Source organism: Macrobrachium nipponense, chromosome 2 (assembly GCF_015104395.2).
Source record: "Macrobrachium nipponense isolate FS-2020 chromosome 2, ASM1510439v2, whole genome shotgun sequence".
NCBI classification, from domain to species: domain Eukaryota; kingdom Metazoa; phylum Arthropoda; class Malacostraca; order Decapoda; family Palaemonidae; genus Macrobrachium; species Macrobrachium nipponense.
This window is the reverse complement of record NC_087201.1, coordinates 57,443,961-57,457,950: the sequence shown is the minus strand read 5'-3', so window position 1 is coordinate 57,457,950 and position 13,990 is coordinate 57,443,961. Positions and strand designations below refer to the sequence as shown.

Sequence of the window (13,990 nt, the reverse complement as noted above, 5' to 3'; positions counted from 1 at the left end):
AACGGCATCCACAGGCAGGAAAACTGGGTATCCATCAACAGATTAAAGCCAGCCTTCCTGATGGATAAAAATACCTAGGAAGAGATCGCCAAATGTCCGAGAATTCCTCCACAAAAATAAGACCTCAAAAAGAAACCGACATCCTGAGGCGTGGTCGAGGTTGTCCCAGGGGCCGGACAAAGAACAAAGTCACAGAAGGCCCACTGGATGACTCAACAGTCAAGACCGTCCCACAATCTCAAATATCAAGAACTCTGGGACTGCTCCTGAAACCGACTAAGATATCATGATTAACTGTACAAATCTTCCAATTGCTCATTATTGATTATGCATTATTTAATTATTCATTATTAATAATTTTCTTGGTTGGGAAATATTTGTAGACCTTCTTTACCCACTAATCACGATCTTGTATCTCATCTAGATTGTAAAGACCTGTGTCAGGACCTTCTTTTCCTGCTAAGCAGCAAGAATCACATGTAATATGTTTGTATATAGGATTTCCTGGCCTTTCCGCTGATGTATAATTCATCAATGTATGTCCATTATGTCTTCTGTTATTGTGATTTCATTAACTGCTAAGAAACACAAATTCTTCTCTGTCTGTGTGCGGGTCACAAGACTCGGGGGTCGGGCACTGTTTCCGTCCGCACACTGCTATGTATATCTCGTTGGCCAGGTAGGATAGGAAAAGATAAAGGATTAGTTTAACCAGACCTCTGAGTCTGCGGCTTTCGACATGTCCGTCTTCCTGGGCTTGGAAGTTCGACAGAGGTCCAGGCCTAGAGGCATTATAGGGCCGATCTGACGCCCCCTCCACAACACTGGGGGCACTACACTTAACAACACTGATTGGAGAGCGAGCACTTTAGATTTCAAATTACGAATGGAATCCACAATAACAGAAAAAGGCATTCTTTCGTAGACATAGCCTAATGGCTCGTAGGCCAAATACAGGGTTAGGCAAAACAAAGTCTACAGAAAGGTTAGTAGGTTCATTACCCTGACTTCTGTTTACTAATGCAGTTTCTTGAGGAAGACCCCGTGATTCAATCCCGCTCTAATTTGCGTACATACGAATCATCTCTCTTCCCTTCGGAATCAGTCAAACTCTCACACGTCTTACATCGATTTTTCAATAAAGAAAAAACGTTCTCAACCCCCGTGCATACCAAATGAGGATTTACCGACACTTTCGGTAGCCTCACCTTACTTGTGCGGACAACACAGGCTGAAACTAGCCGAACTAGATTCAGACAAGTTAAACAAAGGTTAATTAAATTACGATAGCGTATGCCTAGCCACACATCCAAGTCAATCATTCAAAAGATAATTAGGATACTTAAGCGGCAATGGAGAATCAAAATCCTGGTCGGAGGTAATGAAAACAGGTGTTTTCATTACGAGCGACAGAAAAAATCTGGATAGAAAATGGGAATGGTTCCTGACTCTCGCCTCCCAGCGGCGGGAATGGGTACTAACCACCTGGCCGACCACTGCGTGTGCCGGGAGTTTTGAAATTTCTGTCGGACTTCGGAGAAATACAGCTATATATATATATCTGCCAGGTAAGTATGAACAAACTTTATTGTATCTTAACAATATCATGTTTAACCAGACCTCTGAGTCTAAAAAAGGCTCTTCTCAGGCTGGTTCTCAGGAATTAACCTGGGAAAAAATCTGACTTTACTTAGGAACATAATAATTTTGCTAAGTGAGAAATCCCTACCCTCAGCAAGAATTCCTGACATTGTTGGATCTCAAAAATAAATGCATTTGCTGAATCCAATTTGGGCATTCAACGAGTAATTGCTGGACAGTCATGGGAAGTTGGCATCCATTGCATTTCATTGGGTCAGAATGTGGGGTTGTTATTAGATGACCATGAGAAAATCTAGTATGACCAATGCAGTCTTGAATAATATTAATTCTTTAGATCTTGCTTTTTGAGACGATGAAATCCATGGGTATACCTCAGATTTTATATTTTTCAGCTTGTTTGATATTGGTACCAAAAACCAATCTGTTTGCCAATCGTGATATATTATTGATTTGACAGATGCTATCCAGTCTGATACAGCAGCATATGAAATTGTTGGGGTAATAGTGCATGCTAGCTTAGCTGCTGAATCTGCATTTTCATTCCCTTCAACTCATGCAGAGGTATATAATAAATCAGTAGTGCTCAGTTCTGTCTCATTGCGACCTCACACTAGGGCACTAGGCCAAAAAATGAGTTTCCAGATGGACCTTTTTTTTTTTTTTCATTGGAAAGTGACTCATATGACGGAGTGGTATACAAGCATGTATTTGTTTGCAAATGAGTTTAGGATGTTAGTTGTTTTAGCACAATTTTCAGGGGATAGTGAAGAGAAACATGAAATTAGGTTATTAAAACTGGACTCGCACATCGCGATTCAAACCTGCAACCATTGTAATAGCCGTATTACAACTGAATTACAATGGAATCATGATAAAGTCCCCAGGTTTCATCACACAGTTGGCGAGTTTCACAACGTCCGCCGAGTGATGGTGACAACCAGCTGCTGCTACATAGTTGTCATGGTCAAGCCACAACAATTGTCAAAAGTACCTATGTCATGCTGACATACACAAGAGCTCTGCCGATATACAAAAGAGTGGCGTTATGCTCTCTTGACCAGCACAATGTGATTATAGCAGATGTAATTTGCAATTTCGATGTAGTGTCTATTACTAAGTACCAATGTACTTGGCAACCCCTCATTTTGTGCAGAAGAGGTGCACAGTAGCCAGCCACATTGTGACACGTGCATTTCCAGCTATAAAAAGCAGTAGTATCCCAGAGTACAGCTTTAGCAGCCATCCCTGGCCATGGTTCAGAAGACCCTTGTCAGTGCCATCTCAGTGAACATTCTTCATCTCAAGCATCATTGGTACCAACTGATGATGAGGAGGAACAGGTTGAGGAATCACACTCCTAGTTGGTTATCCATTTTTTTTTTTTTTTTTTTTTTGTAGCCAAAGGCGTGGCAATTGACGCCAAAGCAAGCCACTACGACAGTCATGGGCTTGAATTGCTGATATGTGAGTAGTCCAGCTTGAGTGTTTGCCAAAGGGTTCCCAGATGATATGGGTCAAAGCTAGGTATTTAGTACAACTTAGCACAACTAAGTGTAGAATACAAGGGTTGTGATATTGCATGCGAGTGATATATTGAACTATAGTTTTGGTCACAAATGAAGGCAGTAAGTTAACTGCAATGGGAAATCAGCTGAACACAAGCATTCGCCATTTGGGGTGGTATTTTACATTAAGGTATTACTTGAGGGTGCGATTTTTAATGTTGTGATTGTAAGTTTCCTCAACTTGCTAGGTATGAAATTGATTCTTGCATCTTTCATAAATTTACCGTTACTGAGGATAGTTTCCTATTTGGAGTTTTTGTAAGTTCTGTTACTTTAAATACTGGAACTCCAGTTGGCTTTTGTTCATCTGAGTGCATTGCAAGCATCTGTATTCTCTTGAATCTGTGGGTCCAAGATAAAACTGTATTATACTGTGATAGGCTGAATGTAGAGTATAAATGTGATTTAATTTTTTATTATTGATTTCTTATATGTTGTTTATGAATGTGTTGGGTGTGGGAGTAGGTATGAAAATTTTTTTTCTTTTTTTTTACTTGCAGTTGCTGCCTTGCTCATCTTCAACCTGACCTGATAGAGAGAAAGAAATCACCTAAGACAGAAAAGTAGTTAAAAATATAGGTATTTGCTCTATGAAATCCATACACCATTGGCAAGGTGTTTAGAGTCTGAGGTGTCACCAGTTCTAAAAAAACAAAAAACTACAAGATGCAGTATCAATACTTTATTTACATATATTACAATAAAGAACTTATTACAAAAACTAGATCACTGGACTTTAGAAAAAGTACAACATTTCTATATAAGAAATATATTAACACTTTCAAAGCTCCACTCCAACTTCTTGTACATAGCATTATCTTGTGCATATGGCAAAGTCATTTAAAGGGTTTTGTGCAACATTGTTAAACACCAGCAAATTCATTTAATATAGAACAAAATGTTGGTATGCATTAATATCTTATAGACATACAGATAATAAATCACCTACGGTATAAACTTGACAAAAACCAAAAAACTTTAATGGTTAACTGAAAAGTTCACGGAATGATTCTTTAAAAAATATCTTTAAAAACAAGATTTTCAGTGCTATATATTGAAACCACACACTACTGATAATGTATACTTTTGCCAAAAATAAAATCATTCATAAAAGATCTGACCATACAAAACTGCATTACCTGTCTGCACTAAATTCCTAAAAGCAGCTGATATGATGTTGAACTGACTTGAATGAACTACCTTCACTCTTTAATCCTTCATTTTTCTCCTTGTTTTTCACGTTTTCTCCATTTTTTTTCCATTTTCAGTAACCATATTCAATGAAATACATGTCCTTCTAGTTTATTAACTTTCAGTATCTACTTTTTTGTCCAGGTCAGTTTCAAAAAGTTAATGTTTAAAACTACATTGTAATGTACCTTTTATAATTCAATTTCTGTATCAACCAGTATCGAGTTAATTAAAAAATCTAACCAACTATCACTGGCCATATATGATTCACCACAAATAATGGATTTCCTATGGTAGAAATTCTTATTCAAACTTAGTACTATGCTGTAGTTTAAATAAAAAATTCATAAATGTACCATTTGACACATGACACATCTGGAAAAAACTTAACAGGATTTTCTAGTAGAATATAAAAAGGGTATTTTTTTGTCCACAAAAATAAAAACTGGACCCATCCTTAGTAAACTGCCATTGAGATTAGCAACTTTACTTTAAAAATTAGATTTCACACCAAAACTTTACTGATCATGGGACAATTACAGTTACCTCGAAACAATCCCTTAATTACAGTAATTATTTGGCACCTAAAAATCTATTCCGCATACTACATCTATGATTCTTTTAAAATTCCATGTCTACTTTACATTAACAATCAAATCGATCATACTACTCTTCTATATAATTTTGACCAATTTCTTGGGTAACCTCAAATTTTATCACTTACACACAGCTCTTGACATTTTCAAACAGGCCCACCTGGAATCATTCTAATACTGTAATGCTGAATATTCTCATGCTGTCCTTGTGCTCTACACATTCCCTTTAATCTAATGTAGACTACAACTGAATTTAGTTTTAATTAATACAGAAATTGATTCTCATGGCATTATATTCCTGGTTGTCTGACTAAAATGAGCTTTATATCAGAACAGAATGGCACCTTGTACACAACCTAAAAACCCCAAGGTTAATATCTTGGGCATATGGCAGTTATACACATTATCCCTCCTTAAGATGCATTCATTCTCTCAAATTCTTTCAGAGAAAAGTGAGATATATTAAAATGAAAACTGAGCAACCAAAATGAAGCCAGCAAGAAAAATAAAAGGGTGAAAACTTTAAATCTCTACCATTATAAAAGCACCGCACAACTGTACTTCCAAAGTCTAAATACAATTACAATAATTCTGGAAAGGATATTAATCATTTTCTTCAAAACTGAAAACACAATTTGAGTGCAACTGCTGAATGGAAGGAATGCTTCAAAAATTAATATTATTACCTTAACAGTGAAATCACAACATTGTAAAATATTCATCCTCAATGTTGGTTATTTCAGGAAATCATTTCTGTCATTTTGGAAATACAAACAAAATTAAACATAGTATTCAGAAAACAGTGCCTATTAAAGGATTTGAAAATTTATACTCATAAAAGATTATTTTGCACCTGGACTTTATTTTTCCATGTACTGTATTTTTGGAATTCCTCTCCCACCAACTCATTCAGAAATACAGGCCAATTCCTTTCGCTCTTCCTCAGTCATAGTGTTTTCATTCTATAAAGTCCTACAGTTTCTTGATAAGGTGAAAGCCCCTAGGAGCTATGCCCAAGTTGACTGGTTGGTCCATAATGTTGCACCTGAAACTTTAGTTGTTTTATTTTAAGCTTAATTCTGTCTGTAAGAAGGCTCTACATATTGCCATCATAAAGGATTAGACTGCTACATTAGGCCTCTCCTTAGGTTTCCCCATGAAAAAGTAGTGCCATCACTGTGCCTCACATGGTGGACTGTGGGCAATAGTAAAGGATGTTTGCATTGTCCCTTCGGTCCCGAGCTGCCCCCATTTTCTAGTCTTTTACCTCCATTCACAATTTCTTAAAATTCTTTACTTCATAGTGCAACAGTGGTATTTTCTCCAAGTTTCACTTTAGATCCTTGTACTTCATCTTCTTTGTTTTATGGACATCTTTAATTTACTGTCCAACTACTGTATTTCAATTCTCTCTTTTCACTATCTTAAGTGCTGAATGGCCTAAAGTGTCCCAGTGCCTGGTTTGAAACTAAATTTCATTAAATCAAAAAATTTTTTCCTAAGGGACCACTGTAATCACTTAAAAGTTGCAAGTTTCATTGTTCATTGAGACTCCTTAGGTCTTGAACTTAGCTAGAGCTCAGTTCAAGCAATCACCACATTTGTGAATGAGCTGGCACTACTGGTGCACGAGGGAATCCAAAAACTTATCACATCATACAACGAGTGCTTAATTGTTCAAGGTGACCGTGCAGAAAAATACCCAATGGGGAGTAGCTGTAAGAAATATTTTCACATACATTTATCAATAATTATTTTTTAATACTAAACAGGTACTATTTTCACAACAACCCTCATATTTCCAGCCATAATGCAAAAACAGGATAACTATTTACAACACCAAAAAGTATAAAATAACTATAACAAGGAAGTACGGATTATATGAACAGATAGGCTACAGTAAACTGAAAAATTTAATATTATTTTTATACTCTGCAGAATATAAACATGACAAGTGATGAAAAAATTAGATAGAACTTACACTTATTCAATATACCTCACATTGTTTTACTGTAAATCTTAAAAAATGTTGGCAAAATATTGTCATTGTTATACATTTTTGAGCAGAGTAATTAGTGCAAAAACAAACTCTTAAGGTGCTGCAAGTAATCTCAAGTTACGGCTTAGAACAACATTGTTGATTCATACAAAATCACACTTTGGCAATTGGGTAATTCTACAATTAAATAACAAAATACTCAGGGACTCTTGCTACCAATTTTGTTTTATCTAATGCAAGCAGGCCTCCATATTTTATACTTGCTCAAGGGTCACTGTTCCAGAGCCAAGAGTAACCCACTTTCTTGTAATCCTTTTCTACTCGTACTGCCTGCATTGCTCTATGGAAAGTCAAGAATCCACATTGCATCCTCTTCCACCTGTTTCCCTGAACTATAATATGTCTTTCAAGAGTTTAATCATACACAAACTTAAAATGTTCAACTATGAGACCTGGCACATAGGTTTGTTCCTATAAGTAAACAAATTTTTTTCTTTACTAAATCACCATTTTAAAAGCTTGAATTATAAAAATTCAGTATTCTGAAGAAGCTCACAATGTTTCCTTGAGGGGGTTGTATCCAATGCTTGTCACTGGTTGAAAATTGCACGAACAAACAAAAAGAAAATTCATTCTGTAGAGCTAAAGAATTTTAAGAATTCCCATTATCATTTCATTCAAGTAAATATTTCATTTTTTTTCTGCTTTTATTATCTCACGCATTCCTGGGAAAGGACCAAAGATGTCCCACTGTCCTTTGTAATTTGAAGTAGATAAATGTTAGAAGTACTAAAGAATTTTCAAGAAAAGAAAATTGGGAAACTGCTTGTCCTTCACAACTGGATAGAATACCTCTGCGAATGTTCCATTCTCATAATAAAGATCACTTTTACGGGAGTCATTTTCAGACATAATGTGCTTTAGCAGCTTTAAACATTAGGCAGTGCCAAGATCAGACCAGCATAAAACCACTATAAGAAGCCTTCAAATTCCCGGTTCTATTTGTGATCTTTCAGCTAACTTCCTGAGGACAGAATGACCACAATAATTATTTTCTAAAATGAGATTTTCCAGTTCTATTTTAAAAGTTAGCTGTCGAAAGTCTACAATGTCTCATCACACCTAACCAGGAATTGTTAAAATATATTTTACGAAATATTCAAGAGACAACCGTCTTAAGTTCACTTCAACAATAAAGTTTGGACATTATATGCAATACATGTGCATACAATGCACCAAGGTTTACATCTATAAATATAAAAACTTTTTCTACCTACAGGTAATACATATAAAAAAAGCAATAAATAACTGCATGATTCACAAAGCTTTGTTACTTTTAGCAGATTCACATATTAAAAATAGCCATTTCATCATTATAAAACATACTAATAGTTCATCAAAAATTTCTTACTGTAACTAAAAAGGCTCTGTAAACTACAGAGCTTGTGTACGAGATTCCCTTACTTTACCATCACATTTCATAACAGAGCTACAAAATTTTATCAATACAACTCTTCCAAAACAATTTCATACCAATTTTACTTTCTCAAGTTTTCAATATCACTAATTTTATGTATGAAAATACATTCTTTGTTTTGAATATTCAAACAATAATAAAGGCCCATACTAACTCATTGAAATCCAACTAAAAACTCTTATTACTATTAACTCAAAATAAAAAAGCTAAAATAAGTACTATTCCATCTTACTCACCAAGAGCTTTTAAAGGAATAGTTCGCTTGAGCTCTATTGTACATAAGGAAATAGCAAATAAAATCCTTACCAATGCTTAAAACTGCCTCAAAGACTCATAAAAAAACTAAGTGATAAATGTGAAATTTACAGAATACCATACATGTTGACTGAAGTTTTGCAATTTTATGAAAAAAAAGCAATATTTTTTACACCTGTCTTACATACCAGCTATACATGATCTCCCCCAAGAACAATAAACAATACAAGTAAAAAATGAAAATGGTGATTATTGATGTATACTCTACCATCAAGCTAATAGCTGGTTTCCAGTAAGAAAAAGCAAGACCTAGCAGTAAATGCCAAGTAAAGTAAAGAGCATCAAGAGGCTGGCTTTTAAAGTACAAATAAAAGGTCTATGCTAGGGGTCTCCACGGTCCACACCCAGCTTAGAACAAAGTTTCATCCAGATTGCAGCAGAGTGAAATATAAAAAGTTTTTTCTGCCCTCTGACAGATAACTCAAAGTTTAAGTCTATACAGATGAAACACGGTTCCAGTCTGTCACTACTTATCATCCTAATTGTTCTGTTGGTTTCAACTGAAAATTCCAATTGCCAGACTTGCACAGCAAGGTGTAAACATAATTTTTGTCTGACCCTGTGCGACCTTGTTTACTATTCCTTTCATGGGGGTATGTTTACTTTTATTTTGCACAACAAAACTCATGTAATACTCATTTTGAATTAAATTTTGTCTAGTTCAAGTAAATCAGATAGTTGATAAAAAATTAACTGCTAGCATTTGCTATTAGCAGTTAACTAACTGAGTAACTTGTCAGAGCATTTATTATGTCTGATATACTTTTACGTCATCATATGATTTCTCAGTGTCAGTACAGCGCTCTTCACTGAAGCTTTCACATATCCCCACTGTTCTCAGTCATATCAGGTTGATTACAAGAATTATAAATCAAAAGAATGCTTTTCATTCCAAGAAAATGTGCAAAATTTGTTTTATGGCCCTCATACTGAAAGACTTAATCACTGGTTCCCCCCCCCCAAAAAAAAAATAAAATAAAATTTTCAAATCAATCCAGATTATGTACACATTTCAGCCTTCCTTTGCATGGGAGTAAAGTAGCTTACTGTGCAGTACATAAATCCTACAAGTGCTGTGTAATAGTATACAGACAATGACATTTGATTTAAAATCAACCTTTGTCACTGACAATGCTGCTACCTAACATTTATTTTTAAGAGATAATTTATCCCACATTTGTATGCTACCAAGATTAAGCTTTCTAATCATGGCTGCACCCACAAAGACCTTGAAAAGTTTCCAATCAGCAAGCTGGTGGTACCTAAAGTAACATGGAATAGCCCCTAAAAAAAAAAAAAAAAAAAAAAAAAAACTAAGACTACACTTTGTGTGCTATAAAAATAGCACTAAGGAAGAATAATAAACCACATTCAGAAAGCATTATTAATCCAGTGACATGAAAATGTCCCAAGGAATGTTGATACTTCTCTATCCATGGTTCAATAGAGATCCCACATGGGTAGGTGATGCAAGGTCAACAACTTAAAATTGATCATTGAGTCACTTACACATTTGAATCTCAGAAACTTGCTTCCTATTAGCTAATATAAGTAGATGCAACAGCTAGGTACTTGTGATGTTTTATTTACCATTAATTACAAGGGTACTTGTGATGTTTTATTTATCATTAATTACATCCAAGGCAACCTTTACAATAGAATAGTCCCAACTTGTAATATCAATTTCAGTGCTGCTTTTCCTTGGTTAACAATGAAGCTCTTGCATGTGAACTTAAACTTGTGTTAAGAGGCTAAATTCTTGACCTTATTCACTGTTTTTTTTTCAACTGGCAATACATATTGTACAAAACTGTTATTATTTTTATTTGATGTGTGAACACCAATCCGGTGTGATGTTCTGGACTTTTATTGCTTATAATTTTACAGGTGTTAGAAAATGTGATAGTACACTATGTAGATTATGTCCCCATCATTGCATTTACATACCTGAAGAATCTTTGCGTCACAGACAAGATTGCCAAAGTTTTTTTTCAATGTTTCAATTTAACCCTTTGCCAAGAGTAATCTTATTTGGCCATATTCAATAGGCTTCATTTGAAAAGGAAACTTCCATTAGCAGCCTTAGTAACTGCACCCTACAAACCAGTGCATATATCAGCTTAGTGGTCTGTTTAAAATAATAATAATACTAATGAAAAGCATTAGTATCCACTTGTCCTATCACCATGTCACACTACCCCGCACAATAAATTTTGTTCATAAGTTTCTATTCCTTTTATTGTTCAACTGCAGAGCAGTCTCAATGGCAATGATACTGATGCTCATGGTCACAAATTTGTGAGGTTGAACTACTACTTTACCATACATCACTGGGCTTAGTTTCCCTTTCATGTTGTATATGCATGTACCGTATATAATTATTTTTTCATTTGTCATTATGTGTTGCTATTTTCCACTCCATTTTCCCATTCATGACCTATGAGCTTTCTGTTCTATGGAAGCTTGCTTTAAAAGTAAAACCATTTTACAATTGGCCACAAGAAAGTTTCTCAAATGATTAATAATGACACATTTTTTAAGGCAAAGGAGTGATTTCATGAAGTGATATGGTTATTTGAAAAGCCTGTCAATAGAAGGAACATAAGCCAATTTACCAGTTCAAACTAAAAGGAAAGTTTATACAATTTTCTTTTCATTACTTAAAAAGACTTGGCAGCTGCTTATGGAACAACTGCCAAGGTTGATGGTCAACTATTATTTTCATTATTTTTATTAAGTAGTTCAACCAGACCAATTCAAAAAGAACCAGGTGTTCCTAAGAGTTGAGCCTTTTCAAAATTTATGACCTATACTAGGTGTTTGTAGTTCTTAAGTGGATTGTAATCTCCAGGTACAAAAAATCGTTTATGGAATTTCCTCCCTATTACAGGTATATAAACAACTGCAGTCCTTCATTGTAACAAAATGTCATCCTTCTTAACCTTTAAAAGCTGGATGAGACAGATGATGTGCCAATCCTAAACTGTTATTAAATAAACCAGGTGCAAATGTGGTTTAAAGTCATTCTATCATCTTTTGGATGTGCTACAATAAACTATGAGATTGTAAACCTTTGTCTAAATGTTTTGCCACCAGATTTATCAACAGAGGCCAAAGACAGAATTACATAATATTACCTTATATTTTTTATGCTTGCCAGAAGTAACCATATTTCTTTTTATCATCTCACGTGTTTCATTTTTAACATCAATATATATTTGGAATTCCTTTAATTTTTGTTGCTTTCCTTTTGAGAGACATCCCCAATCCTCCCAACATTCTGTATCCAACCATCTCTCGATTTATTCCGCCTGAACATACTGCAGAAATCATTGTTTTCAACCCCTTCACCAGTCTGTTGTCACACTGTTACCCAAAACAGCCATTTGTCCTCCAAAGGAATAACCAAAAAATTTGCCTCTTGATCCAAATAGTAATATAACATAATTATTTAGGGCGGTATAATCTATCATACCCAATATTCATTGTCAGTTGGGATCATCATTTTCAGTAAAGGCCATATACACCAATTAATCAACATTTAGCTTATTAATGGTAACATTCAGTTTCCATAACAGGTGCCTTACAACCATGTAACATTAAATAGAGAAGCATACATAAGCATGCTTGTCACAAACTTCATTCATTCTAGTAACTTAGGTCTCCATTGTCAAATTCAAAGACATTTATAGATTTCTGCACAGAGACAACAATGAAAAACTGTTTCCCTAAAAAAAAATATATATATATAATGAAAATTCTACCTTCTGTGATATGGCAAACTCTTAAATCTCCACAATTCTTGAGGAAATAAGTCTACAGTGATGCATTTAATAAAAATGTATGCCAGATTCTGAGTCTGCTTGGTTCTCCTTTTCAATATAACTTGTACCGAAGGTGACACAATAACTTTTTATTTCAAATTCTGACCACACTAAATATTTCTGTGTATATAGAGATTTTTTCACTTTAATCACTAGGTTCTCTGGATGAAGAAAATACCATATTAAAAAGATATATAGTAGCTACATCATCAACAAGACTACTAAAAGATCTTGCTTGAATTTGAGAAAACAATTAGTGGTCCACAGGTGATAAAAGCAGCAGGAATTTTTCTTGAAAATACCTTTCAAATATAAATATTAATTTATGCAATCACTTGATAAAATTTGAAAAATTCAAAAGACAGATAAGTATAAATGATAAAAAACTACACAAAATTTAAGCCAGAATGCTGCCAGGAAGACAGGAATACTGCAATCTTTCCATTACCAGGGCCACACAAATGAGGAATCTAGCCTGACTCCTATTTTTTATCACCTACCTGTATCTGCCCTTTAAAAGGTTACATAAGTAATCAAACAATATAATAAAACAATATTTAACCTACTGCATATATAGTTGAAAGGTATTTGTAATGTAAGCTATTTGTGAATTACTAGGATTAGTAACGGTAGCCCAAAACTAGGTTACTGGATGTATTATTACTCTTAAAAATCTCAAATGTTGTTTTCTTTGGTTGAAAAATATGGCTAAAATCTTTTCAGCATCATATGAAAGATGACAAATGACTATGGTACATTAGCAACAAGGAAGAAAATGTAACCAGCTAACCATTTTCATCACATATACCAAAATTCCATTAGAAATATGAAATATATACTTAATGAGCTGGGAAACAGGAAGCCTACCATATATATGATAAAATGTTAAGCATGAAAGAAATACTGGCAAAACTACTTGCATCCCTGCTACAATGTACTAAAAGCAAATGCTGAATGCCAGTAAATTTTGATTGATGAAAAAAATTGAAGATTTTAACTAGGGACTGGTACATCTGCTAAATATTGTCATATCCTACAAATAAAATTAACTGTCTGCTACACTTTTCCTTATTAGCTGAACAATCCTTGTCTTGGAATTTGAACATCCAACTCTCTGTATTTTCAAAATATAAAATTAGTATCTTCCTTTACAAACCAAAAACTTTTTCCGTAAACATCACTACTGCGTAAAGGATGTACCCAAACTTTTCCTCTTGTGCTGGTAAGTCAATCTTTGATTAAGATGGTGATCACGCTGATGATAATACAAGTTGAAGTCCAGTCGTGTGCTAAGAAGGTGAAGGTTTTGGTCATCATGTTGTGTCAACATCATCAAAAAGGTCTTGACCACAGTCTGCAAAAGACAATAAATAATTACATCAAAGAATTCTATAATCTTTTAAGTTCAGGAATAGTGTGTT

The 13,990-nt window shown here is 34.6% G+C and overlaps 1 protein-coding gene and 1 long non-coding RNA gene across 2 annotated transcripts in view; one reads left to right on the top strand and one right to left on the bottom strand.

Annotated features, from left to right (window-relative positions):
* Positions 1–4,363, top strand: part of LOC135220604 (uncharacterized) — a 39,727-nt gene extending 35,364 nt beyond the window's left edge. The window contains exon 2 of the long non-coding RNA XR_010315731.1: positions 3,668–4,363. This is a non-coding gene — a long non-coding RNA (uncharacterized LOC135220604). The remainder of the gene's footprint in view (positions 1–3,667) is intronic.
* Positions 3,835–13,990, bottom strand: part of LOC135220603 (gamma-tubulin complex component 3 homolog) — a 269,457-nt gene continuing 259,301 nt past the window's right edge. The window contains exon 17 of the mRNA XM_064257896.1: positions 3,835–13,923. Within this exon, the coding sequence (XP_064113966.1) occupies positions 13,750–13,923 (174 nt within the window). The 3' untranslated portion in view covers positions 3,835–13,749. The remainder of the gene's footprint in view (positions 13,924–13,990) is intronic.